The sequence below is a fragment of the Taurulus bubalis genome (assembly GCF_910589615.1).
Source record: "Taurulus bubalis genome assembly, chromosome: 4".
NCBI lineage: Eukaryota > Metazoa > Chordata > Actinopteri > Perciformes > Cottidae > Taurulus > Taurulus bubalis.
The window spans coordinates 16,518,375-16,546,121 of NC_136592.1; the positions used below are offsets into that span (position 1 = coordinate 16,518,375).

Consider the following 27,747-nt stretch of genomic DNA (forward strand, 5'->3'; position numbering starts at 1 on the left):
TACTGTAAAAATAATAATAATAATAATCACAACTAAGAAATAACTGTCAGGTAATATCAACATGATGATCACACAATAACTATCTGCATTGATAACTAGAAGCCATGTTAAACATATATGAAACACCACAGTACTGCATGTGCAGCTACTATATGTAGCCGAAACTATACGAGATAAAATACATGATTAATCCTTCCATATTATAAGTGTCAAACCTTAGTTGAATCCTCTTACGTAATTCTGTACTCAACCCAAAATGCCATTTGATTAAGAATGGACACAATTGGTGCGAGCATTCCCATGAGGCTTCCAGTGATCTCCATTTCCACTTAGTGTTCTGATTTGCATTTCAATTCAAACAAGTCTCCCTTGAAATAAAAGTCCTCACCTAAATTATATTTAATTTGTAGAACTAAAAGATGAATCAAACTCTTGTAGTTTTTGTTGAAGTTGATAACTAAAGACAGAGAGATGTTGACAACAGGAGGATGATATGGCATACACCTATGCACTAATCACCAGACGGTCTCATGTATATGAGCATTAATCTTGGTTTCATATAACAGAAGCAAATGTATGGTGATTTTGATAATGATAACAAATTTACTGGCAAACAAGATGTCTGTCATGTGTAATACAGACTTTAACACGTTGAACAACGAATCATGTGACAAAAAAGAGCTTTTGTTCAATTATCCAGTGTTTCGTGAGATTTCAAACAGTCACTGAATGTGATCCACTGACATGTATGAGCATCTGTGGCCAGTTTTTTTCTGTCCGTACAGAGGATGGAATGTGCATGAAAGAAGAAAGAAACGGTGTCCTCATGCACACTTTGATTTACACTTCAGCTAAAAACCAAAAGCAAATGCAAGAAAACCCTTATATTCAAAAAGTTACTCTTTTACACACTTGAAATAAATATATATCAATATATATATATTATCACATGCTATCAGACATACATTGACTTCATACCTTTTTGATCATTTCATAAACACATAAGTCTTGCATATATACTGAAACATGTACCTCCCTGAAGAACCTCTGCCAGTGTTCATTTAAGCAATGCACATTTGGCCCTTTGCTCTTAGACTCCTAGAGAATAAACATCTGGACAGCTCTGGTTCCAATAACTATGAAACACAAGTTGATGACAAAAGAAAAATACATTGAAGTTGTTGTTGGTAGACATGTCAGCAAACAGAACTCCAGAGAATCCCATTTGGCGATGGATAGAAACAAAGACCCTTAATGCAACTATTCCTACAGTATGGGATCACGCCGTTGTCATCCTGGACATTCCTCTGTAGATAACCTTAGTCCCACATCGATTCAGTGTTCTGGGTGTGGATGATCACTTCTCATACGCCTTGTTCTGCAGGTAACTGAAGAGTGCTTCGAGTCCTTTGGTTGAACACCACAGCTGCTTCAGCATCTGACACTCTTTCTCATTCACTTCCTCCAGGACTGACATGAGGATACTCCTCACCAGGCATTTGGATTCTTCCAAAACCTTTTAAAAACATAGAAAGGAGAGAGTTATTTGGTTACATATATTAAAAAAAGTGCCCTCTGGGTCGTCTAAATCCGGACCTACCACTGCATTGCATGATGCCATTTCCTTCACACGCAGCATCACTTCTTGGTTAAATGTGGTCGGCCAGAAGACCTGTGACACCAAACCTCGACTGCATGCTTCTTGTGCTGTGAGTTTTCTTCCACAGAACAACATCTCGTTAGCCTGTCATTGGGGACAGGAGGGTGATTTCAATATGGCATGCAATCCAAATGTTTGATTTGGGTAAACTAATACAGGCTAATCAGGTGGTTATAGAAATAATCTGATTAGATCAAATGGAGTTTGCCAGATGCCTTTATATTGCTGTGACCCACCAGAGCTACACCCAGGATCTGGGGGAAGGTGTAAGAGGAGCATCCAGAGGGGGTGAGATGGAGGGCTGCACATGGAGTTTGGAACCAGGCCCTCTCACTAGCCCACACCACATCACACAGGGGCAGGATGGAGGCGCCTAAACCCAGAGCAGGTCCGTTTATTGCCGCCACAATGGGTTTCTTGAAGTGGATGAATGCCAACACAAACTCCCTAAAGGGGCCACAGAACAATCAGTACCAACTCTGTCAGGTCAAATGGCAAGTGAAAAGAGAGTCAGTGTTCATAGCGGAGAGATTCTTTTTACCGTACGGCATCTGCGATGCGGCTGCTCTCTTTTCTGCGGTCAGTGGACAGACGGCCAATCAGGTACGAGGGCTCCAGGCCACTACAGAAAACGGTCCCTACGGAGCTGAGCAATAATAATTTACTGTCATCAGCAGCTGCATTACCCAGGGCTCGACACACTTCCTTCATGATCTGAAAAGAAATAGGAGGAGATGCATATCATATTCTAAACTCGCCTTACACATGAAGCAACATTTAGAAAAGATTATATCGATATTCAACCCTTGAAATAAGGCTCGACATTCACTCAAAAATAAAAATCCCCAGACAGGACTAGAAATAAAGACAAACACCAGGGATGCATGCATGCGTATAGCTGAATGCTGGTGACTTTGTTTCTAGCATGTTAACGTAACTTTCTGAGCAGCTGTAACTGCAGATGAGATGTTTACATGACGTGTAAGCTTTAGCATGAGACCAATTAGAGTGAGTAAGAAAAGTTGTTAATCAGATGCAATATATGACTCCAATTACTTTTTCTCTTAATTAATTCTGAGGAAATAATCAAAGAAAATCAATCAATGGCCAGCACTTGCAGTATGATACCTAAACAAAATAGCATTATGTGCAGAGAGAGACAATTCAGCAGTGCATCTTTCAGCAATAAGAAACAAGTTTGGCCTTTGTCTCATGTGAAGGAAGAAGAGCAAGCCTACATTGTCAGACAGCCGACCCGATAGGAAGTCTGGAAACCCACACCACCACATCACTGTCTGCAGTCAATCTGCCCACACTCTTGCTGCATTTTAATCAGATTATCACCCTTCACCCAAATTAACCATTCAACCTTAAAGTGAATTTAATTATATATCTCTCACAAAGCACATAATCTGTTCCCAGTTTTAACTGGATGTGGTATGTGCGTGCCTGCGCGCGTGTGTGTGAGAGACTAAGAGTGACATTATTCTAGCAAGGGGAATTTAAAATCCTGCTCAGATACAAGAAGCAGAGATGGGCAGATGCTGGTTCCAGTCTCAGAAACAGAGAGGATGAAGAGAGCAGTCAAAGTGACATTCATGCGCAGTGAGCAGATGCCTCGAGGACATTCATAGACAAACAAAAGGTGGTATCCACAACAAAGAAAGCATCAGCTCCCTAGAAAAGAAATCATTATCTTAAGTGGTGGGTATAAGTCAATCAATCATGTTTTTATTTTATTTTTTCAGTTCTTCACAGTTTCCTGAATGCCTTATGATATTGCAAGCTAATTTATTAATTCATTTATTTATTTTCTGTAGGATAGTCTTTGAGTTCTTCAAGCAGAATTAGCTTGCCTTTCTCCGGTGCTATACCCATAACTACTCCCTCGTTCACTTATTCACCGCTCCCTATAGAACAGACAGTAGTCTACTCTAGAGAGCAGTAGAGTGCCATGGAGATGCTTGAACTCAAATAAAATAATAATAATAATACAATGACATACAGTGCATCATACTACACAGTGAATGGGGAATGATTTAGGACACAGCCCAGTAGTCTCCGAGAGATCTGAGCAATTTCCAATTTGATTTAGATCATTTCCCTATAAAATAAATAGTCAAATACTTCTCTGTTCACTCACATGCCAAAATATAATGAATGGCAGGTTATTCTAGTCATTGTCTCGCTTGCTAGAATTATCAGAAAGTCATACAACAGAGGATTGTGTGTTAAGCCGGAAAGGTGACAGAAAGAGGACCAGTTAAGAGCTCAGGGCAGTGAGTGTTTGGATAAAAAAATGTTCAGGGATATTTTTGAAGATTTTGGAAAGCCATTCACATCGGCAGCCTCTCTTGTTCCTGTAGCTTCAAAGACTGAGCGACAGAGAGGGAGCTATCAGACCTGCTTGATAAGCCCACAGTTTACGGGGTTTACTGTCACACATGAGAGTACACACACATGCACACACAGACACAGTTTAGGCCACTTCAGTGCCTGTGAAGTACAGCCTGCCATGCACACGTCACTGTATCAAAGCAAAAACCACCCTCTAGAAGATCTAAGACACATCCTGCAATCTGAGGGGAGGAAAATCCTGTTTACTTAGATTTATGATCCAGAGGTGGATGATAATGACACATATCTGTGGCTACTAGATTATTAAGACCTCAAAGGAATCTGTATAAAACAAACTAACCAACGTCAACTCGCAATAGAATACATTTTTGAATGTTTATTAAATTTACACACTAGAATTTTCTTTATGACATGCTTCATTATTAAATCATGTAAATTGTAAATATCGACATGAATGGCATATGGCCTCTCCACTTTGCAGGGTCAATATCAGTTAGTGCAGAGGAAATGCAACACAAAGAGCTGTTGATCAAAGTCAAAATTCATAAATCATATCTTTATCAAATTTAACAGAAGAATACAAAATGTTGCAATAGTTACTATAAAGAGTCCAAAAGCGAGCAGACTGGAGAAAGCCTCTACTGAACTGTGAAAGCAAGTGACTGAACACTTCAAGGGGGAATTTTAATGGAGCAGCTTGTTGTTGATTGAGTGTGGAAATGAGCAACCAATCATAGGCTGGTAGTTTCCTGCAGAGCCTCTACAAGTGGATCCTCACAATGCAAGAAGCCACGGCATCAGAGCAGAGAGTCATTCAACCACATTCCATGTTGCAGACATCCCAGCATGGCTCATCTAAAGCAGCACAATGTGACAGTGGCAATCATACGTCTACAAATAAACACTACAAAACAGCAATAGTGTTAGATCCTATGTTTAAACTATAGTCTTTGATAGAACTGGTACCCCTAATTACTCTACTAGTTTTGAGGACATTCTGTGTCAGTATTAAGGACAGAGCCCAGAAGCTATTTCCTAACCTTCTTTTGCCGACTACACACACTCTTTTTCAACAATGCCCTGTGTAGGATTCCTGCAGCTCAACAAATTCACACCTGGCAGCTGTCAAATAAAACCACAGTTTTCAAAGATTGTCTCTTGAAAAGCTTCCCTGGAGCAGTTGAAGTGCATAGCTCCAGGGCATACCTAGAACCCTCAAGGAGGAAACTTTTCTCATTTACATTTCCCAAACCGAGCTCTATGGCAATGATAGATACTCTTGATACATTGATGCATACAAAAACACAAAAACATAGGGGACCAAGGAACATTCCGGATCTCACCTCTGGTGTCAGAGCGTTGTTGTCTGTCGTTTGGCTGGAGAGGAGGATGTGAGTGAAGCCTTGCTCCTTCCTGACCACAATATCCCGAAATCGACAGTTGCTCTCATTTTGTCGCACGTTGTACCTGAGGCGCTTGTCGAACACGTAGCCTTTCTCTTCGGCCAATTTCCGCTTTACGGAGCTGTGTAGATGCATCTTGCCATTGGCCAGAGGGGAGCCTGACACAGGGGGAATGGCAAAACAGGTCCATGAGTCTTTTCGGTCGTGTGTAGCTATTAGAGTTGAAAAGTACCCCATGACAGAAGCATTGTCTGAAATATTCATTTAAAAAACTGTGTAAAATGTTTTGTATTTTTCAACCTGGTTGGTTAGGGTAAGGTTTTAATTAAAACTACTGCATACTGTTTTTGCAATGAATACTTTAGAAGATATTCCTAGATAAGATTTTCTGAATTTGTGACATTATTGCAGCATGAAACATATGCAACTTTTATCCTAAAACATAATCAGAACTTCAGAATAACATGAAGTTTGGATCTTTCATTTGCAACTAAAGTTCATATATGTGCATGTACACCAAGTATACACTGTTGTTTGTAGGAATTCAGTTGTCTGTTGTTTTGTCAGGAATGTTGATTAATTTGAATTTGATAGTTATTTTCAATGTTAAATTATTTGTTTTAGGACATTTACAGCTAGCAGACATATCACTAATTTACTAAAATAGCAATCACTTATTTCTGAGTCATGCGACAGTATTTTCTCTGCATGCCATCTCAGTTGTAACTGCGGGATTTGTTGAATTTAGACTTTTGTTAAGCTTGGATACCACACATAGAGCTGAATGTATTTTGCTGTTTTGTAAAAACTTTCACATTTAAAGTCATTACTTTTCACCATTTTCAGGCGTTTTCACACTTTAACTTACGGGTGCAGTGCAATCTTTAGAGGACCATCATGAATCCAAAAACTATTGTGATTCACAACATTCAAGAAAAGCTTCCTGTGAAAGCTGAGTAACCCAATCTCAGGTCTGCACTATCATCAGCTGAATGGATGAAAGACTAAAGAACCATGAGTTATGTAGTGTGCAAGTCTTTTATCTAAGATATAACCTAGTAAAAAATAAAGATCCAAAAATAAGCTATTCATCACTCATCACTTTTTTTAAACAGTTCTGCAAACGCCAAATTATGAGAAAACTAATAGAAAAGCTGGGGTTTTAACACAAAGGTGGGTCTGATATGTATGAAAAAATTCAGTGGAGACTTTAAACTCACAAAAAGCCCTCAATGGAAGCCTCAATCCATGTTTTTAAACCATGCATGATTTCAAAATAAATAATGCAGTGAAGCTTTAGTCGGCCCTTCAAAAATTAGTAGAACTTGACTTTGGAGACGTCATATTCTTCTATAAGATATGAGAAATTGTTAATAGATGTTCAAATTCTCAATAAAAAGGTCTGCAATGTATCATTCCTCTTTCTCAAACACAACATATAATAATCAAAAAGTCCAGTTAAACTTAATACATCTGAGTTAGTTCCTCTAACAAACTGAATTATCTGGAGTTTGACTCTGCATTACTACATTTATTCTAAAAGTGAATTTCAGATGAAGATTCCATTTCAATTAAATTCTACAAAAGAAGACCATGAACAGAGATTATGAGATTCACAGCGGTTGTAGGACAAGATGATGTGGCTTTGGTCTCACTGACAGTGCTCCAGACACGTGAAAACACCAGGCTTGACATTTCTGGACAATTAAGAGGTGCTTTTGAAAATTGTGCTACCGCTAGCTCAGTGATTGTCACGGAGATCTCAATCATTGTTGTAAAAGGAATGACATTTACAACATCCATGTGTGAGCTTCCAAAGTTTATTGAACGATAATAGTATAATGCCAGTATGAATTGATACCCCCCTTAGGTTATGGAAATTATTTTTTCTGTCGTAAGACTTAATTAAATCGGCATTGAGAATTATACCTGCATGTTGCTGTGATGCAAGCAAATGTATTGCACTCCTTTTCTTACAATCCATTGCAACAAATATATAAATTTTGTATGACCAAAAATCACAGAAAGAAAAAACAATCACAGAAAATAATGAAATAACAATAACAAACAGCATAACTAAAAATCATAGAGAGAGCATCATAGACACAACATTCATACCAATATACACATACTCTGTATCTAAAAAGAACAATAACATATTTCCTGACACCAATAGGACAAAACATTGCTTTAACGCCGGCATGGGCAAACTACGGCCAGCGGATCGTATACGGCCCGTTGGGCTTTTTAATCCGGCCCATTGAGTATTGGTACAAAATTGTCCAAATTATAGTAAAGACCACTGTAGCGCTTCTCCTTGAGTTTCCAGAAGCACAATGCCGGCAACAGACCAGAATTGAGGTTTCTTGATGCTTATTGCACTCTTTCAGGCTGTTTGTGTGTGCGCTCTCCTGTCGTGCCTCTGAGTGCACTAGCCGTGTGTGTCCTCTGATTGCTACGTGCCGTGCTTTCTGCTAGCGTAAAGGCTGCGATTCCTGCTCACGCTCTCCATCCGTTCTCCTCGCTGAGGGTATATATTGGGGAGATACACAATCAAAACATCTGTTGCAGAAGAGGTTAATTACACCTCCTTCCAGCACCGTTCCTTGACCCACTCTGTCCCCTCTGCAGCTGAGTCTAACCACGTCCACCACCACAACCACATTCATTTGGCCTTTTTCCTGCAATACCCGGCGTTTCAGTGGATCCCACTCCCCAGTTCGAACACTCTAATAGCCCTTATTTAAAAAAAAAAGTTAAACTAATAGCTGAATCCAGAGGTATTTTCCTCGGTATAATGAACGCACATCAGACCCACAAAAACCCCTTCAGCTGGTGTCATGTCCCCTGTCATAAGACTATGAAACATTGCAGCAGGAGTTGCAATTGGAAGTGATTGATTTTCAATGTGACTCCGTCTTAAAGGAGAAGTTCAACTCCCTTAAACTGGATGAGTTTGATGCTTCACTAAGCCAAGTTTACAAACATCAGGAGGATGGCACAGAGGATGCTGTTGTTTGGCTCTACCTATGTGTGTGAGCAGATGTTCAGCGTGATGGACATCAACAAATCACGCCACAGATCCCAGTTATCTGATGAACACCTCAGATCTGTCCTGAGAATGGCCACAACCAAACTGACGCCAAACTTTGATGCACTGGCAAAAAAGGGTCACCAACGACACTGTTCCCACTGAAATTAAATGTAGGTTTTCCTTACTTTTTAGTTAATGGCTTTTACCTGTAATTTATATCAGTTCACACGAGAAACAATATGCATCAAATCTGCGTAAATAAAATAAAAAAGCAACCTCTCCATCCATCCAATACTGGCCCGGCCCATCTGTCAAATTTTTAAACTCATTGTGGCCCCTGAGCCAAAAGGTTTGCCCATCCCTGCTTAAACGGGTATTATGGACAATGAGAATTGACAAACTCCATATTAATTTGACTGCTGAGGGTGTATTGTTATTCGGATATGAATGAATCTGGATTTTTTGTTAAGCAAGCTGTGAATGACTTCTAAAAACGCATGTAATGATTAACTATAGTGGTGTAGGCCATGGACTGTGACCCAGAAGATAAATGTAAGCGTGTTATCAGCTGCTCCTGTAGTAAAGAACCTTAGCAGAAGCTTTTAAGAGTGTCAGCACAAGCCTCTATAAAAGTGTTCTTGCTAAAATGTACTGAATTTATCTATCATGAAATAGGAAATACTCGCCATGGAAATTGTAATTTATTTAAAAATGTCTATGCATGTAGCTGCCTTATATATGAGGAACTGTATCATTCATATCCATATAGAAAGATCCATCCCCCACTACATTTTCCATTAGGAACGAGCCGGTACATCTGCATGGTTGATGTTAGCCATTAGCTGTTTTTAGCTTACCCGAGATAAATCAAGATGGTTAATGGATCCGTATTTGTACAGCGCTTTTCTAGTCTTCCGACCACTCAAAGCGCTTTAACGCTACATGACATCATTCACCCATTCACACACTGATGAGAGGAGCTACCATGCAAGGTGCCACATCAGGATTATCAACCATTCATACACTGTAGGCGCAGCTACGGGAGCAATTTAGGGTTAAGTGTCTTGCTCAAGGACACATCGACATGGGCTAGCGGAGCCAGGGATCAAACCGCCGATCCTCTGATTGAAGGACGACCCTGCTCACCACTGAGCACTAGATGTGCCTAGAAATGTGCCTAGAAATGTACGACAGCTAATAAGCAACAATATATTGCAGAACAGACAGGTTAAAGATGTATTTGAGGTAATTTAGAAACCAGACCCCATTACATAGATTGCTCACAGTTTCACTTTAATATAACAATTGCTGAAATGTTGTTAGAAGGTGGGAGAGAGTCAGAGTTATGAAATCAGACTGGGAGGACACTGGCAATTGCTCTATGTTATTATCGTAAAAAATGACCCCTCAAATCTTCACAATTCCTAGTTCTTTATTTACTAAATTTAAGTCCACATTTAAAATAAAAAATATGTTTCTATAATTGTAATTACTGGTGTTTACTTTCCATTTTATAAGACAAACTGGCAACTACAGCAGTTGCTATTTGAAATTGAAACCTTTGGGATTTGATTATTTCATGAGAATGCAAAAAAAGTCCTAAGAAAATGTACCAGCACTACTAAACCAGGGTATTTTTGTCATTGTTTTTAAATATTCACCAACACTCTCTTCTTGTGTAATTTTATCAACTCTTATATCATTTTATCAATGTTTTAACTGTAATCTCTGATTTCTACCAACTACCCCCATTCAGTCATCTTTGTCATGCTGTTATTACAGAAATGAACTAATCGTGGACATTAGACACGCCTCTTTTGTCAAGACGGGGCCTCGACAAAAGGGAGACTGTGTCACTTTTAAAAGAAGAAAAACATATTTTCTTAAGGAAAAGTTTAATTCTTGAGCAAAGAAACCAAAACAAACACATAGCCTCAACCTTGTTCAACTCCCAGATTTTGAGTTCAGCCTTGCGTGGTCTGCTATGTAGCTATACCAGTAGCTTATGGTGGCTCACGTTAACACACTTTAGGTAGATATTGTTGTGTAACTGACACTAATGCATCAGTTTGCTGATTTTATGACTCCTCTGTACTTGTGCTACTGTTACATCACATTTTAGCATTTACCATTCTCCTGTACTAATAATGTCACTTTCCTGTACTGTAATTGTGACTTAGTCTCATTTCAATTTGTGATGGTTATGGGAGATGGTGTCTGTTAAAGGCTGCTAAAATACAAATATTGAATAAATACAAAAGCAGATAGCTTAAATTATCATCCTTATCTAAACATGGGGAGTAAACTACTTGACTGTTGAGTAAGGTTTTGTTCCAGAGCTTGATTAGTAGTAATTTGCATTATTACAAATATTAATGGAGTTCTGAATTAAATAGTTTTAATTTGGCTCGCTATATTTTTATTAAAAATTAACCATCAGATGAAAATGTCAATATCTGTCAAAAAACATCCAGCACCACCTAAGCTGTATTTTTCATATTTCAATTAATAAGTTATTAACAACTTACCTAGCTCAGCAGTGAACTTGTGTCTAGTGGTATCCATGCCTCCTAGTTCTCTATCCACTCTGTCAGAGGGCAGTCGATGGGACCTTGCTGCTGTCCGGTACATGAGAGCATCCATCTCTCCATTCTGGAGTCCGTTATGAGGAACCCTCACTGGAGGAACAAAGTGAGGCTCTCCAGGTGGAGGAGCCTTATACGTCATGACTTTGATTCTGTCCCCTGAAGCATGTTTCCCAGGTCCAACACCCACCTTCCTCTGCTTCTGAGTGGGTCCTGACCCTCCACTTCCAATCCCTAGAACGGTTCCTACTCTCACGCCAACAGCCGGGCCACAAGTCCTTTTCTTCTTTCGGGCCTCAGAACGAGCTCTGGAGCTTTCTGTAGCAAATGGCTGGCTGGTGATGAGGAGCTCTTGACGATTCTTTGGAACCTTGTGCCGTTTGTGCGAGTGCAGTCTCAAGCTGTTGAACTGGTCAATGAATTCCTCACAGTGCAGTAGGTGGTGCTCTGGCTCCCATGTGTCTTCCTTACTTCCATAACCTTTCCACCTTATCAGGTACTCCCACTTACCCTTCTTGTTCCGCCTCTTGTCCACGATCCGCTCCACCTGAACGCAGAACATCAAAAGGTAGAAAAGAAAGACAGTATTTCATTACTATACTGCATTACAAGTTTTTTTGTAAAAACAGGAAATGCCATTAATATAGTGTATAAAGAATGTCTACGGCAGTTTGGACACATATGAAGGCTTTAAAGTTAATCTATCAAAAACCGAGGACGTGCCCATTGGCGCTATGGCAGGCTTTACGCCACCTAGTGGATTCCATTTTCACTGGTCACTCAGGGAGATAACATACCTTGGAATTAGAATTGGCCCCTCCCTTCAAGGACTGGTTAAACACAATCTTAAACCAAATTTACAACACGCATTAAGGAAGACCTGAATAGGTGGGGAACTTTACTAGGCTTCCTAGTTTGGCAGGATAAGCGTGCTCATAATGAATATATTGCCCAGGTTACTGTACCCCCTACAGATGCAGCCAAACTCAATTCCCAACAGAAAAGGGCTACAAAAGAGCAAAGTTGGAGGTCCAAAATAACTTTATTGTACGAAACACATTGAACACCTGGAACAAGACCATGGTCTACTTTAGATTTCAGAATAATTTTTCACTTTTGGTTCCCATATGGAGAAACCTGGATTATCCTCAATGTGTTTTGGTAGCTAAACTGAGCAGTGCAAGGAGGAGGAGCAACACGAAACTCATTGGAATTCTACTGTATATAGCACAAAAGACTATTTTTAAATTCTGGATTTATAGGATACTCCTTCTACCGACGATTGGTATAAGGGGATTTTGAAAGTTCTTCCTCTGGAAAAGTTGACCCACACCCTCCATGACAATGTCAAGTGATTTGTCAAGATATGGAAAACGGTCTTAGACATGGTGGACCCTCCTGACAGGACTTTGCTCTGCCAAATTAAAAACACTTGTACCGATGCTGACTTGTTGTTGCTTTCTCTTTCCATCTTTCTTTTGTATTGTATCCTTAAAGTTCTAGAGTTCTGTCTTGTAAAGTTGTAAAATCAAAATAAATATATATAAAAAATATATAGTGTATAAAATGAAACAACTCATACAACAGCTCTGTGGGAGTGTGTGGCCTCCTTGTGGGTGTATTTTCATTGCACCACACACGGCTGCATTGTGGATCTGCCATTCACAACATTGAAGTTTGCTGTGAATGTTCATGATCCCCTGAGGAGGATTCCTTCAATTTTGTGTGTGTATGTGTATATATATATATATATATATATATATATATATATATATATATATATATATATATATATATATATATATATACACACACACAGTAAATAATGATGTATTGTTGAATGTGGAATTGTATTTTTGCGTTGAATCACAGACATTGCACATCTTACAAAAAGTAAATTTTGTGACCAACGTCAAGTTTAAGATAATAGCTAATTCCCTGCAGAAGAAAGATAAGTGACCAGAGCCAAGATGAGCTGCAGGCTGCTATCATGAAGAAACCTTAAACATCAACTTTTCGAGGTAAAACACAAACTGGAAATGCCTTTGTATTTTATAACTACATTAGGCCCGTAGAAACCACAACACATCAGCACATGTTACCATTTCACACAATCTCTTAAAAGGGATGGGATAACATAAGTGACTTGAAAAAGATGTCTTTCTCTACCATGATAGCGAGAGAGAGAGAGAGAGAGAGAGAGAGAGAGAGAGAGAGAGAGAGAGAGAGAGAGAGAGAGAGAGAGAGAGAGAGAGAGAGAGAGAGCACTGGTCGAACGAGCTAGAGAGTGAATAAAGAGAGCAAGAGGTGCTGGTTATTTCACTGTGGTTATTCTACAGCAGAAATAAACACAACTCACACCTCCACACAAATCTGCACGATCTTCACCCTGTCAGCGTGCGTATGAGAGAGAGTGTGTGTGTGTTACAGAAACACAACCCCACTGCTCACATCCATGGCACAGAGAGAGAGCAGAGGGAGACGGAGACAGCGCTGTGACCTGATCGCTATGCTTTGATTAATTCCTCACCTGCGCACTGCTATTGGCAGGGGGCTTCACACCCACGGCCCAAAGGCTGATGTCCAGAAACAAAAAACACAGCAAAATAAGAAGGAAAGAGAAACTACTTGCAGTCTATACTATACATTGTTTGGACATTTAGAGCTTACATTTAGATTTTAGCTGCATAATATAAATGTACAGGCGTTATCGTGTAAGAAAGATCAGAATCGCAATTTAAAAAAAGTATTCTTTATTCATGCATGGAGACTTGTTATTACCTTATTTAATTTGATTGCTTGTTTTTCACAATAAAAGGATGTTCTCTACAAAAAGATGTCTCCCATGCAATAAAAAGAAAACAAGTTTCTTAAGAAATTATAAAGCTAAAGTGATTGCTGTATGTTTTGTCCATTTCAAGAGTTTTAAGCATATTTTCATGTATTTTGGTCAATAACCAAATAACAGGATAACAGTGATATCATAATGTCCAAGCATGAAATAAGAATAGAAAGTCTCCCTCCGTTTTATTTTTACTATGATAGTGTCATCGACAAACATCTTTGTCTTATCACTCAAACAATCAGGTATTCAATTTGATTGAGTTTACCTGGTTAGATTTGCATATCAGAACGTTCACTTCAGAAGACTCTGGATGGAAGATTTCTGGATGTTAAAACTCCATAATTTGATGAAGTACAGACATCCCTCTTTTATAGAGACAGGATTTGGATTTTTGCAAACAAAACTTGAGGCTTTAAAATCAGTGAATAATGTTAATTTAATTTGACTGGTTGGAAGTCAACTCCAAATGTTAGGTTTCTATTGAGTGGTAATTGATATAGACGGTATTGTGACTGGATATGTTAACCCAATTAAATTTTTTTCAATTTACCAGATACAATATGATCCTCAAATTTAACCTTGGCATTCTAATGTTTGATTTCTTGATTATTTTTTAAATAAAACTCAAAACATCTGCTAATAAATGCAATTATCATCAAAACACTGACTACAGCATGTGCAATGAGAGCAGCCAAAAAAGGTTGAGGGGACAAAAAAAAAAAAGAACAGGCCCAACTGAAGTCTTTAGTCAATGTAAATTGTACAACCAAATTCAAACATCACAAACAGCCACACACACACACACACACACACACCATCACATCAAAAATTAACATTTAACACACGGGACACACCAAACACAGTCATACATACACATCACAATGAACCATCACAATAGACGGTCAGCATCACCCATTCTCAAAATGAGAAAATTTATAACTTAGAAACTTGCACCATTGTTGATACATCTCTCTACCCCTCTGCAGCTGAGCATAACCACGACCCAACACCACAATCTCATACATATTGCACACAGGTTTATGGTGGACAGCTATACATAAGTTTTCTTAACATTACCTCACATGGTGGCACATTTACGCTGACAAACATATGGCATTTTTAAAAATCACAGGCAATAACATCCTCCGACTTAATGTTAGGCTCTTCTGATTTTACAGCAGTCGTTGACAATTACTCTGAAGATAAATGGGGAATACAGCTTTCTGGTCTTTAAGACTCAGGCAAGTTTCAGTAAGGTTGTGTTGAACAATTCTCAGCGGACATTTATACATTTGGGCCCTGAGTCAGATGGATAATGGTTGGAAGATTTCATCAGAGGCTTAAGTGCAGCTGTGGTAATAACTGCTCATCATGTTCTCAGATGTGCTGCGCACATTAACAGGAGTAAACAGCCTTTGATGGGTAAGCCGCAGGGCTGTCACAGAAATGAACAGATGATCGGGTTGCTCACAGTCCCAAACAGTGTTACACAAAACAGCATTGCAGAGAGAGACACATGCAGAGTAAGAAGTAAAGAGAAGGAAGGAAAAAGCTTGGGGTAAACTTGTGTACACAGACCGAAGAGGTTTAGAAACACTTGATGCTTCAAGCAGCAATGTTGACATGAGGACCAAACTGAAAGGGTCCTTTTACATTAAGCCGTCTAAGTTATCAAACACTATTAACGTGTTAAACGACTTGCGTCAGTACGAGAGATTCCAGGTCATTTTCGTAGAGACCTCTGCCCATAGGGAAAAGCCTGAACAATCGAAAGTGTTTCTTCTTCTTCCTCTTTTCAATTGGCAAACAACAACACCGACCATCACAGCCAACATATGGTAAGTGGGACAGACGCTACAATTCCAACTGGAGGAAATCACTATTCAAAGATGGAACAGACTTCGACAGCACATTAAGAAATTGTTATTTTATGGTTGTTACATCAACGGACAAAATTAGCAAAATTAAGAAATGAAATGGAGAGAAAGAGATGCATTTACAGATTTAACCGCCTATGTGTAGACGTACGCTTCTAGCACCCACCCCAACAAGCTCCAGTCAAATGACCAACACCAAAGCCACACCAACAACCTGCATTATGACCAGAACCTCTGAAAACATTCAGACAAATGTCATGACCATCATATGTAACATAACAAATGAACATTTTAAATAACGGGGTTCAACTGGGGACTTCATTAAAACCTGTTTGTATATGTAATGCCCCCTCATAATGATGAGCCTGTACCTCTTTTTAGTCTTTCTTTGTTTTGTTTAACCACCTGCAACTTATTAGTACACGTAGGTAGACTTGGTTTGCAGTAGAAAATGTCATGACCATCTGGTTCTGCGTTACCATTCTCGTAGTGTTCTTTTCAGTACAGCAAGCAGGATAAAAGCTCTGATAAACTGACTGTACGCTACCTGTTCAGCACCAAATGACAGCTGAAGCTAGTGACAACTATCTGGTGAACACGGTGGAGAATCTAGCTGCTGAGGAGCCAGCTATTTCCCTCAGGAGTATTGAACTTAAACGGCCAGATGGCCAGAAACACCAAATTGAAGCTAATGTTGCCTCGTTGCTGAATGAGTAAATGGGCAACACATTTACCATAAGAACTTCATATGGTCATAATATAGTAATGTTGTATTTAAAGAGTATTTTATATTTATTTATATGTTTTTTAAGATTGTTGAGTCAATCTTAAATGACAAAAACTAAATCATTAATCACTAAATCATCATTGTTATATACAATATATATATATATATTGTATATATTGTTATAACATGTTGTGACTGACCAATGAATACCCTTTTAGACACAATCTTTTTTTCTTCTCTCTTATGTTCATACTGAAATGTCCGATGCCCCTTTATATTAAGATCAACGCTTCTTTTCTTTGCAGCAAGGCACACATTTGCATAGAGATTAAATTAAGGTTGCTATACATCAAGGTTGTACATAGTACAGTAATATTTACAGGTTGCCACTTTACAATTACAGGCCAGTTCAGAAATAAGGATGTGTTTAGTCCTGTTTGGTGAAAAATTGGTGCTTTAGTTCAGTGGTTCTCAAATAGAAAAATCCTTTAAAAAATGTTATTTAATAAATATTCAATGAAATATAAGTGTAAGTTCATAAAGAGAATGTTCTATATTGTATATTAAATCAGACACTGATTTTGACTTTTTTTCAACCAAAAATGGTTTGCGCTGGTTAGGGGGTACATCACTGAAAAAAGGTTGAGAACCACTGCACTAGTTTATACACTCATTGTAATTCGTAAGGTTAACAGAAGGTTAGCCAAGGAGTCACCCATATAAGTCCAATGTGCAGCAGCATTGAACAAGTGAAGAGTCAGGTGGTCAGTTTTAGCACTCTCTCTCTCTGGGGCAGTGAGGATAAGTAGAAACACGGGCTGCCGCTAGTGCTGTCCATGGTGCTATTGCCTGTTTTACTGGTGGCATGTCTTCGAGTCCACTTTTCGCTGGGTAACGGGCATTAGCTAACTGTCTGCAGTCCTGCACTGAATTGAGGCTTTTGAAATGTTTTTGTCCATTCTAAAATATAATGGAAAGAAAGTCAAGCAAACAGCAGCTAACCTGCGAGCTCAACAATCGTATGTTTGCTGTCCGAACAAAACACGAGAAAATGCCTCACTAACAGCTACGAGGTAGCTCAGGGGGATCCCCAGTCCCCCCATAGCTCACATGTCAAAGTGTCCCTGAGCAAGACACTGAACCCCCAACTGCTCCCCGGGCGCCCCACAGGGCTGCTCACCGCTCCCCATCCAGGGATGGGTCAAATGCAGAGAAGAATTTCCCCAAGGGAATTAATAAAGGATAATTTCTTCTTCTTTTCTTTTTCTTCAGCTCACAGTGCGACACAGGGAACCTTCTCAGATGGCGACTACATAACACAGAGCATGAAGACTTGTCAGCTAACTTAAAGCATCAGGTGTCAGATGAAGCTTGTGATGAGAGCTCGCAGACGCCGCTCAGCTGTTAATGCTTTTGCAGGGAGTTGGCGATAACTTTTGCATTACGGAGGAGATCAGATCCACCACAGAGAAGTTCAAGCTTTCCTGTCTGATGTTGAAGCTGAATACGGGACCTCCTCTTTCACTCTGAGGTGCGCTGCTCAGTCGCGGCTCCGTGTTGCAGCGGATTTATTCGACCTCTTCATGAGCTGAGTGACCCTCTATGGTTGGCAGACCTGGCCTCTAGTTGACCTTATCATCATCTCAACACACTGAACAAGAGCCAGAGCAGGTAGCACAACACATAAAAGTGTGCAGTGTGAAGCTCCGTCTCTTTGAGACACAACTACGTAACTTCCACGCTGTGCACTTCCCCAAGCTGTCTGAAATCAAAGCAGCTTTTCCAGAGGTCATCCTTTCTGCTAAAATGAGGAAATATGTGTCTGTCATCTCATGACAGAATTCATGAGATGTGATGAAGAATCAGCATCAGCTTCTCTCCCTACCCGACTTCTACCGACTTCTACCGGAGCTTGGAAAAGGCCAAGTTTCCTCTGATGCGATTTTTTAAATATTAAATATAATATATAAAAAAAAAAATATATATATATTTATATACTATTATATTATATATTTAAATAGCATAATTTACCTCATTTGATTCATTTTGCGATATACCTCACCTGAGTGGCCCAGACTTTCGCATATTTTTCTGTTTGTGGCCCTGGGTGAAAAAAGTTTGGACACCCCTGATGTAGAGATTTTCTGCTGTCTTGATGTCAACGTGGAGCTCATTCCACCATCTAGGAGCCAGGACAGCAAACAGTTGTGACTTTGTTGAGTGTTTAGCTCGCAGTGACGAAGCTACAAGCCGGTTGGCCTGGGTGTAGATTGGACCCGATCTGTTCGCAGCACGGTACGCAAGTACCAATGTTTTGAAGTGGATGCGGGCAACCACCGGTAGGTAACCAGTGAAGGGCGCGGAGGAGCGGAGTAGTGTGGGTGAATTTGGGAAGGTTAAAGACCTGCTGAATTCTGGATGAGCTGCAGAGGTTGGATGGCACTAGCAGGTAGACCTACAAGGAGGGAGTTACAGTAGTCAGGGCGCGAGATGATCAGAGCCTGGACGAGAACCTGTGCCGCCTTCTGAGTAATACGAGTATTTGTGGAAAACTCCCCCACTAGGGCCGATTCCTCATCCACTTGTGCAGTACCTGAATGGGGATCCCCTCTACAGATTGATGTACACTATCAAAGAGAGATGTAAGCAAAAAGTGACAGCACATCAGCTTCATCCCTGGCATCTTCCTCAGCATGGCACACTTTCTCCTTACCCTAACCCAGTGATTGTCAACCACTGTGCCGTGGCACACCAGTGTGCCATGAGAGATCGTCAGGTGTGCTGTGAGAAAATTTCCAATTTCACTTAATTGGTCCAAAAAAATATTATTTAGCTGCCGCAAATAATTTGCCATTGTTGAGCGTCTGAGTCTGCAATATAGTGGCCGGCCTAGTAATTTCCTATAGAACAGGTCTGCACCTTGTTCTGCTATTAAACAAACTAAACGGCCGTATGTTATTGATCGTACACGACAGTATGTCATGTCTGGGTCGCGTCTACAACTCTTCTCTGCTCTCTGTATCGTGCACAGTGGAGTTCTGCCCCGATGTGCTGCACACAGGAGAGCACACAGCGGATAGAGAGAGAGAGCGGCGAAAAATATGTCGCGTGCTTTTCACAATGGGATTTGCTGCTGAAGCCATCACTATTTTAAGCTATGAGCACTCACTTTTAAAGCCCAACAGTTCATGTATTTGCAGGTCAAGACAAACATCCAACAGGCTGCAGCCTGGAGCTCCATCAATGACGTTTCTGACTTTGCATATTGAGAGGCTCTGGAAATATTCTTCCAAAAGCCCGAAAAATACACTGCAGTGACAAAGCCTGGACACTTTGTGGTTGTCATTAAAATCAATAAACACCATGTTTCCTTAAGTCAGTATTTATCAAACTGGGGCTGTATTTAGTACAGGTGGGGCTGTACTAAATACAGCCCCAAGAGGAAATGCTGATTTTACCTGTACGCCGTTAATAGGTCGCTTGCGCGACTCGGCGATTCTTGTCATTTCGCCAAAAGCCGATCTTTATGAGATCTCCCTCCGTGAGGTCGTCTTTCCTGCTGTTGCGTCTCTCAACATGGAGCATGAATTGAGAGCGGCTGTATCAAATCTACAACCTCGTTTTAAAGAGTTGTAGAGGAAAGCAGCTCACTGCAGCCACTAATACTGATACAACCTGATGCTCACATATCTGCACTCATTCTGTTTAGCAAAAAAAATAGCTTGTTGTTTTCCACAACAAGCTATTTAGTAGTAACTAAATATTAGTTATTTTTTGCACGGATATAACTTTATTTTCATTTTTCTAACAAAGTGATAACACATTTTTTTTGTCTGATGGAGCAATCTGGTTTAATTGAAAGTGATTGCAATGTTCTTTATTCTCTTATTCATAAAAGCACAGATGGAGTCACTAGTACTGTGAAGTATTACTTTGTAGAACTGTGAGGTACCACGATGTAGTATGTCCGTCTGTCAGTCGCTCCCCCCCCTAAAGCTGTAAACCAGGGAAAACACTGAATACTCTTCCATGCCAGTAGGTAGCACACTAATTACCTACCACATATGCTGTATTATGCTACAATGTGACATTCTATAACTTTTTGTGTTGTTGGTGTGCCGCGGGATATTTTTATTGTAGAAAATGTGCCGTGGCTCAAAAAAGGTTAAAAAACACTGCCCTAGCCCATCACTACTTGCCATAATGAATCCATATTAAATGTAGTCAGCGTCCTATTTCCACACAAAATGCTCAGCCTTTTCTGACGCAGGGTTGTCTCCCACATCACTTTTTCTAAAACCATTCCTTTATCTGAGGGAACGTTAGCTAGCCAACAGTGGCAAAACCATCTTCATTTATTGTCGATGGGCAAAACGTGATTGTCTCTAACTGATGATGCGTCATGATTAGCATGGTAACATTCAAATGCAACTGATCATTAAAAATACACATTTCGATTTATTTTTCTTTATTATATAACTAGCTTTGAATATTAACAATAAAAATGTGTTTTATCTAACAATAATTTGGTTGAGAATGACTGCCCTGAGGAAAAACTCTTAAAAGAATTCAGAATATGACGTTGTGTGTCTGACCTGCCGCCCTCTGCTGGGAGAGCAGGGGTTGGCATCTAGAAGATTTAAGCACCTCTTCATAGCTTAACCTGTGAAGGGATTCATTATGATGCTCACGCGAGTGACCAATCCTGTCTGGAGAGCGTTCCCTCTCTCGAACCCACTCAGGCACAGAGCTGCTTCAAACCCTGGTAGCGTGCCGGTGTCACTCCTCCCTAGACAGCTGCACTGCAGGGATTATCTATGTGCTCTTTCAGATGAGCGAAAACCAATATGGCAACGGCCAAAATGCCAAAATCAAGGCTTTAAAACGACACACACCAGTATGCAACGTCATGGTGATTATGTCTACTTCTTACATACAGTGGAGGAACATCTCCTTCATACAACTGTGTTTATTAACGTTTCTGGCCCAAAACTACATTTTACAAGTTTACATTTGAACACATAATTATAATTTTTTGAATTTACCTTGACCCAATAGTCATTTTTACTTCATAGAGCTTGAGTGTGTCATGTAAATCAAAATCCGTGGAGGACTGTGCTTTGTTAACTCGTTCACTGCGTCCCAAACACATTTTCAGACTACCGGCAGTATCATTCTCATAATGTTGGCATCGACTTGAATCCTGAAGTATCAGTTATTGTGACATCACTAAGCCTAATTGTTAAATCTTTTTTTCTAATAAACATGTGTTAGTTACATAAATGCCTACATTACACATATATTTTTGCCACGACAACCCTTCGTGTGGCTCTTGTAAATCCCATTTGTGCAATTTCTTACCACTGGTTTACAGAGTTGGAGATTTTTCCACACATAACTGATGGTCGCAATCTACGTAACCTTAGTAAATCATGTCTTCTCCTTTCTTGTGCAATCCTCCCTTATAGGCATACTCTATACAATGAGGAGAAAGGAGCACCCTGCAGACACTTTGCTAAATGACCCGCAAACTCTGACTCCAACCTGGTGCATCTGTGTGACAAATACAGCATTTGTTGTAATTAGTCAATTTAGTAATTGTTTTTACACTTTATTGAAGCATATGCAGACAATACTTTCTTTGTAATTGTAAAATACCACACTGATATCAACTGTCATTGTCTGAATGTTTCCAGGGAGTATGTTTGTTGGTTGCCCATGTAGCTAGGGTCTTACTTCCTGTGAGTTTCACCACATTTAAGTGGTGCAAATTAGCATGACTGAGTGTGGTCATACCTGTGCTCTGTTGCACCTGTAAGCACACCCAGAAGTGATGTCAGGGTGTCATTACACACCTATCCCGACATCCCTAACAGACCATTGTATGTTCCTCTCACTATGCTTTGGGCCTATTTTAGGCTACATGTATTAAACAAGTAGTTAGGCTCGCTATGTGTTCATCCATGTTCAAGTACTGAATGTGCTTAGTAAACAAAAGGCATCTCCGAACAGCAACTGATCCCAGCAACTGTTGTCTTCTTAACTATATTGTGGATTTGACAATGACATTGTTCCGTTTATTCACCGTGCTTCAGCTGCCTCAATGCATTTTACAAAGTCAGCAGAAAACCTTACCTGTATCCACAATTTTGCAAAACTACTTTTATACATAAGCCTACTTATCAGTTTGATGTCAGGATATCTGTTCAACACAACTTACTACCCTTTAGAGAACAATGACCTAGTTTACTGATAAGGCATGCAAAAGATCAGAGTGACCGTACATTTTACGAACGCCCAAAACTGAAGCTCTTACAAACTGAATACTGAATTCGGACAAAACCAAAGAAAGTCATCCCAACGCATTTCAAGCCCAGGCTTCACCTCCTTGAATATCTTCTTCATAAAATATGTATCTTGTAGCTTTTTAAACACTCTCTTACAGCTCCATCAAACAACTACCTCTACATAACCTCATTAGCTAGTTTATTGGTGCTGGCATTCCCTTCACATACTCTTCAAAATGCTTACTTGCCATAGAATCCAAAAATAAGAAACACCGTTTTCTGTATTTCAAATGTTGTTTTTAAATAAAAGCTGTATGGTAGCAAAGTGGTCACCTTAACGATGTTGGTCATCCTAAACAGAACTATCACCGATGGAGCTGTTGTCATGTCAGTAGGGAAACAATTCAAAGACTCAACAGACTGTTGATGCGCTCTGCCTGCAAACACATTGTTACCAACGAAAATCATATTTTGTGAGCAATACACCTGTTCAACAATGATCAAACCACCAGCGCCACAGAACATTAGTCAATGTAAGTACCATATAGCTACTACTTCAAGGCTCACACAACTCCATAGTTCAAGTTTGAGGCTGACGTTATGTTTTTTTTTCACTTAGCTGCTCGTAATTACTGAATAATATGACTTGCACAAGGCACAAATCCAAACAGGTTGTTTTTACTCAACTGAAAAAAAAACACTAATTAATCAAGCTAAGAATATGCAGTTAAAATCCATTTTGTAAAATACTGTGAAGGAAAATAAATTGACAGTAAATAAAACTGTCAATAGCAAAACCCCATGAACTCAAAGGCCCGGGGGATGTATTAATATACTTCTGTTAAATCAATAGATTTTATTTCTTTAGTCCACAGATCCCCTCTTTGGCAGCACTGTGGTCCTTTTCCAAATTAAATGGGTCTCTTGGATATAGAGCAATAATGACTGTAATGAAACAGTTCATGAAAATGCACAAACTGCTTCTCACTTATTCAACCTATTGTCTAATCTAAAAGATGTCCTGCTTGATTCATCAGTCTATATTTATCTTAATTAACTTTAAAACATAGAAAACTTGTTTTGTCTAACTATATTGGTTTGGCTCTCTCTGTGTCACCATGACCTGAAACATTTGACACCATGTCAGCATAACAAACACTATAATGACAGTGAGAGCTTAATTCAGTGAGTCTGATGTGGAAATCAGGCTCCACGCACATTCCTGCACCGGGTCCTGAGTGATGTTGCGCACGAGGGCAGCGTGACCTTCCAGCCGCCCATTTGTGTAACTTTTACGCCAAAAACTGTCGGAGTCATAATTTAACAAATTCGCACATCAGCCGTGAAAGAAGCTCACGTAGACTTGTTTCTACCGCTCGATAGAAATAAACTGTTGTCTCGCCGTATGTGCCACCCAGCCTGCGAACCAGTCACACCGCTGGACATGCGGAGATGACCAAATGTCTTTTGGCATGCATGCGCACCTTGAGAACCATCACTCCGTCTGGAGCTATTCACCATGTCCGTCCGCTCAGCGCCGCTGTCACTTTACCACGACTTTCAACTCGGCGACAGCTTTAGGAGTTCAGCCCGTAAAGGACACATTATCTATTTACTACAGCCGTGAAGAATTATGTCAAAGTATATCAGAAGCGACACAAAGTAGAAGCGGAAATTAACGAACCTCGTCTTCGCAAAGCACGATAAGGGTTAGTTTCGCCTGTTAAAGGGCTTAGTACACCGCTTTTTACATACGCGACGCCCTCCCCTTTACTTCCTAATTCCATTATTCGTCAATATTACAGAGCATTTCCCCTGGACGTGGGGTTATCCTACCTCGTAAAGGTCTCCTGAAGCCATTCTGGGGTGCGGACTCCGGCGGCGCGGCGTTCTTGCCTGCCTTGTTGGCTTTTTTTTGGACCCTATACGCTCTCGGTGTTTCGGCGAAAGCCCCGGTAGACGGGAATTAGCGAGCAGCCGTGTTATTCTGAGCAATCCGCAGTAGCAGATCAGCAGACAGTGTCAATCGAGCCCGGCGCTCTGCGATGGATCGTTCCACACTTCAAAACAAACAAGCATCGGGGCGGTGCTGTTTACCCAGAGCCAAGTGGAGGACAGAACATTAGTCCCCAGCTAAGAATGCACAGCCCGATGGTCTGCATGCGCCCTCTGTTGCAAGCCAACCACTCAACGGGAGATGATACGCAAGATGTCTCGTGTTCAGAAAGACGCCAACTGAGACATGCGGCTCACTCTACCTGTCCACGTTACTGTCAGCGGAAGGCTTGATTTCACCTTGATTCAGGAACAAATTCATTGGAACTATTTATAATGAATGATTCTTACTGGAAGCTATACAAACTACGCTTATTAATATTCATGCATAGGCCTACCCCTTTTATTGACCTGACAGAATTGCAATCATTTTGACTATATTTATATAGACCTGGATTAATCATTAAAATATAAAAATATGCTGACATACAAAAGTACGAGATTATAAAATTTAAAATTTTACAACCCTGTTACAATCATCCTGTTGCACCTACTCAACTGACCTCAAGGACAAATGGCTTCTCATCAACAACTTGTCTGTGTTGTAGTCCAAAGCTAAAGATTCATGTGGTAAGATACCACGTGAATACCATGTCATCATGACTTATTGGTTAGCCTATTTGTGATTTGTGATTTTAAAATTATGTTGCTCAAACTGAAATGTTGAGAAGTTCTTCATCGGTGAACAATAAGTAGACTGATACTTAATGTAAATCTACTACACATTATTATGAGCTGACTTGCTGACTGTATGTCTTGTTACTATTAAAATAAAACAAATGTAAAAGACCAACTGATTTATGAAAAGCCATTTTTATTGACTTTCTTTCTGTCATTCATTCATTCATTTTAAATTGTAAATGTTGACCAAACATGCCTCGACACACATGACCGACCACAAAATCAACAAACTGATTCTGTGTCTTGGAGCATAAGTGAAAACTAATTCGGCCTGCTTCACACTATGAATACTGAGGTCTTGGGCTCAGGGCAGATGATGTGCAACTGCTCTCCAGGCCACAGAGCACAACTGTTTCTGTGAGTGTGATGCAGAGTAAAAATATCTCACCATGCTGTTTTAATATTATATACTGTATATCCCATCTTTGTAAAAACAAATGTTGATAAAAATGAGCTCTTAACTTTTCAATGCTAAACAGGCCATGATGATGTCAGGTGTAAACTGTTGCCTTATTTTTGCCCTTCATTTAATATTAATGTGAACTTTGCTTGTTTTGGAAGGATTTGAATGACTGCTCAGAAAGACTTTTAGCATAATGAAAGATGTGAATTACCTTTATATTTTCTGAAATATTGGAAGTTCAAGGACACTTCATTAAGCTGCTGAACCTAAAGATATTTTTTAGAATATAACATTACCAACATGAATTGAGTGGTGAGATGCTGTAAAAAAAAATAGATATACATATATATATATATATATATATATATATATATATATATATATATATATATATATATATATATATTATATGACTCAGGTATACCCTGTGATATGATGGAATACCAATATATAGATATATAAGAAACAGGACTTTCCTCAATGGATTCACATTTACAAACAAAAAAAAACAGTTGGAGAAGGCGAGCTCATGCTGATTCAGGCAATACAAGAACATATTGTTGTGTTTTCAGGACAGCATGACCAGAATTTTGTCTTGTTTTGTAAAATAAAAGCAGTTTTGACTGTATATATGTGAGAAGGATGAAGAAACGGCAAACCAGGAAGTGTTGCCTGCATAGATTTCAGTAAGTTGTTTATCAGGAGACAGTTTGTTAAAACTTTATCCATCTGGGAAAAATAAGCTATTTATAATAAAATAACACAACAGTTGGATTGAAATTCTCCAGATCATGTTTGTCAATACAGACCAAATGCTCCATTTTGCCGTATATATTTGTAGTTGACACATTTATCTGTTGTTGCCGCCTTATTTCAAATGATGAAGGTAGCCTACCATACGTCTTTGAAAAAAGGAAATGAATGCTTCCGTTTCCTATAGTCACAGAGATCCTCTTTCCTTCGTCAATACTGTTGAGTCAGTTGCTATTTTCAGTTGTGACAGGTGGGATTGTGACTTGTCGGTCATGTTTAGCTGGCCTGACGGTACAGTAGGGACACTAAGAATTTCACTTGCATCCATTTGCTTACAATATATCCCTATTATTGATACTCAACACTTTAACTTTAACCTGAACGTTCACCTTACATCTAATGACATGGCAATTATCAAGCAAGGAATATTTGTCGTTTCTGGCTTTCAATTTTACTTTTAAATCATCATCGGTGATGAATATTGAATTAACTTAATGTTGTTAGCCATTGCGAAATGCCAATTCATGCTCATGTTACAATCAAGAGTTCAGATGTTCTGTTCTCGTCTAAAAGTAGCAGTGTGTATTTGTGTATTTGTGTGTACTCTGAAGCAGTGCGTTTCTGAAAATAACATCTTCATGAATAAATCATAATGTGAAATGCAATTCATTATTTACAATGTGTTTACATTTTATTGATTGTTGAGTTTTCTAGAGATTCTTACAAATCCAATTGAATGTTATGGTGCCTTCATGGTAACCAAACAATGTACCTGTTTGTTGTACTTGTTTGATAATCATCAGTTTCAAATGAGTTAAACTTACACCTTTAAGTTATGGTCATTTAAAGGTATTCTGCATTTAACAGGACTTTCATCATTACTGTTATAATAATTAACACTTCGGGAGAAATCATGTTTACAGTGAGAAGAAACTAACGTTGACTGTTTTACAATCACTCATTTAAATGTCTAAAATTGCTTCTATGTGTAACACACTTACTGCTACTACTACTAAAAAACGAAATAACGACATACATTCATGAACTCCTTAATATAATATCATAAAGTGATTATTATT

At 39.4% G+C, this 27,747-nt stretch overlaps 1 protein-coding gene across 1 annotated transcript; it reads right to left on the minus strand.

The window, feature by feature from the left end:
* Positions 1-1,357: 1,357 nt before the first annotated feature.
* Positions 1,358-24,642, minus strand: LOC306735069 (chromodomain Y-like protein 2; the record flags this gene model as incomplete). The annotated part of the gene is made up of 7 exons (XM_079216504.1): positions 24,613-24,642; positions 10,984-11,587; positions 5,362-5,579; positions 2,202-2,374; positions 1,897-2,107; positions 1,601-1,744; positions 1,358-1,516 (listed from the first exon to the last, which is right to left on the minus strand). The coding sequence occupies exons 1-7, from the start codon at positions 24,634-24,636 to the stop codon at positions 1,358-1,360; spliced, it is 1,533 nt and encodes a 510-aa protein (XP_079072630.1). The 5' UTR covers positions 24,637-24,642.
* Between the last annotated feature and the right edge of the window lie 3,105 nt (positions 24,643-27,747).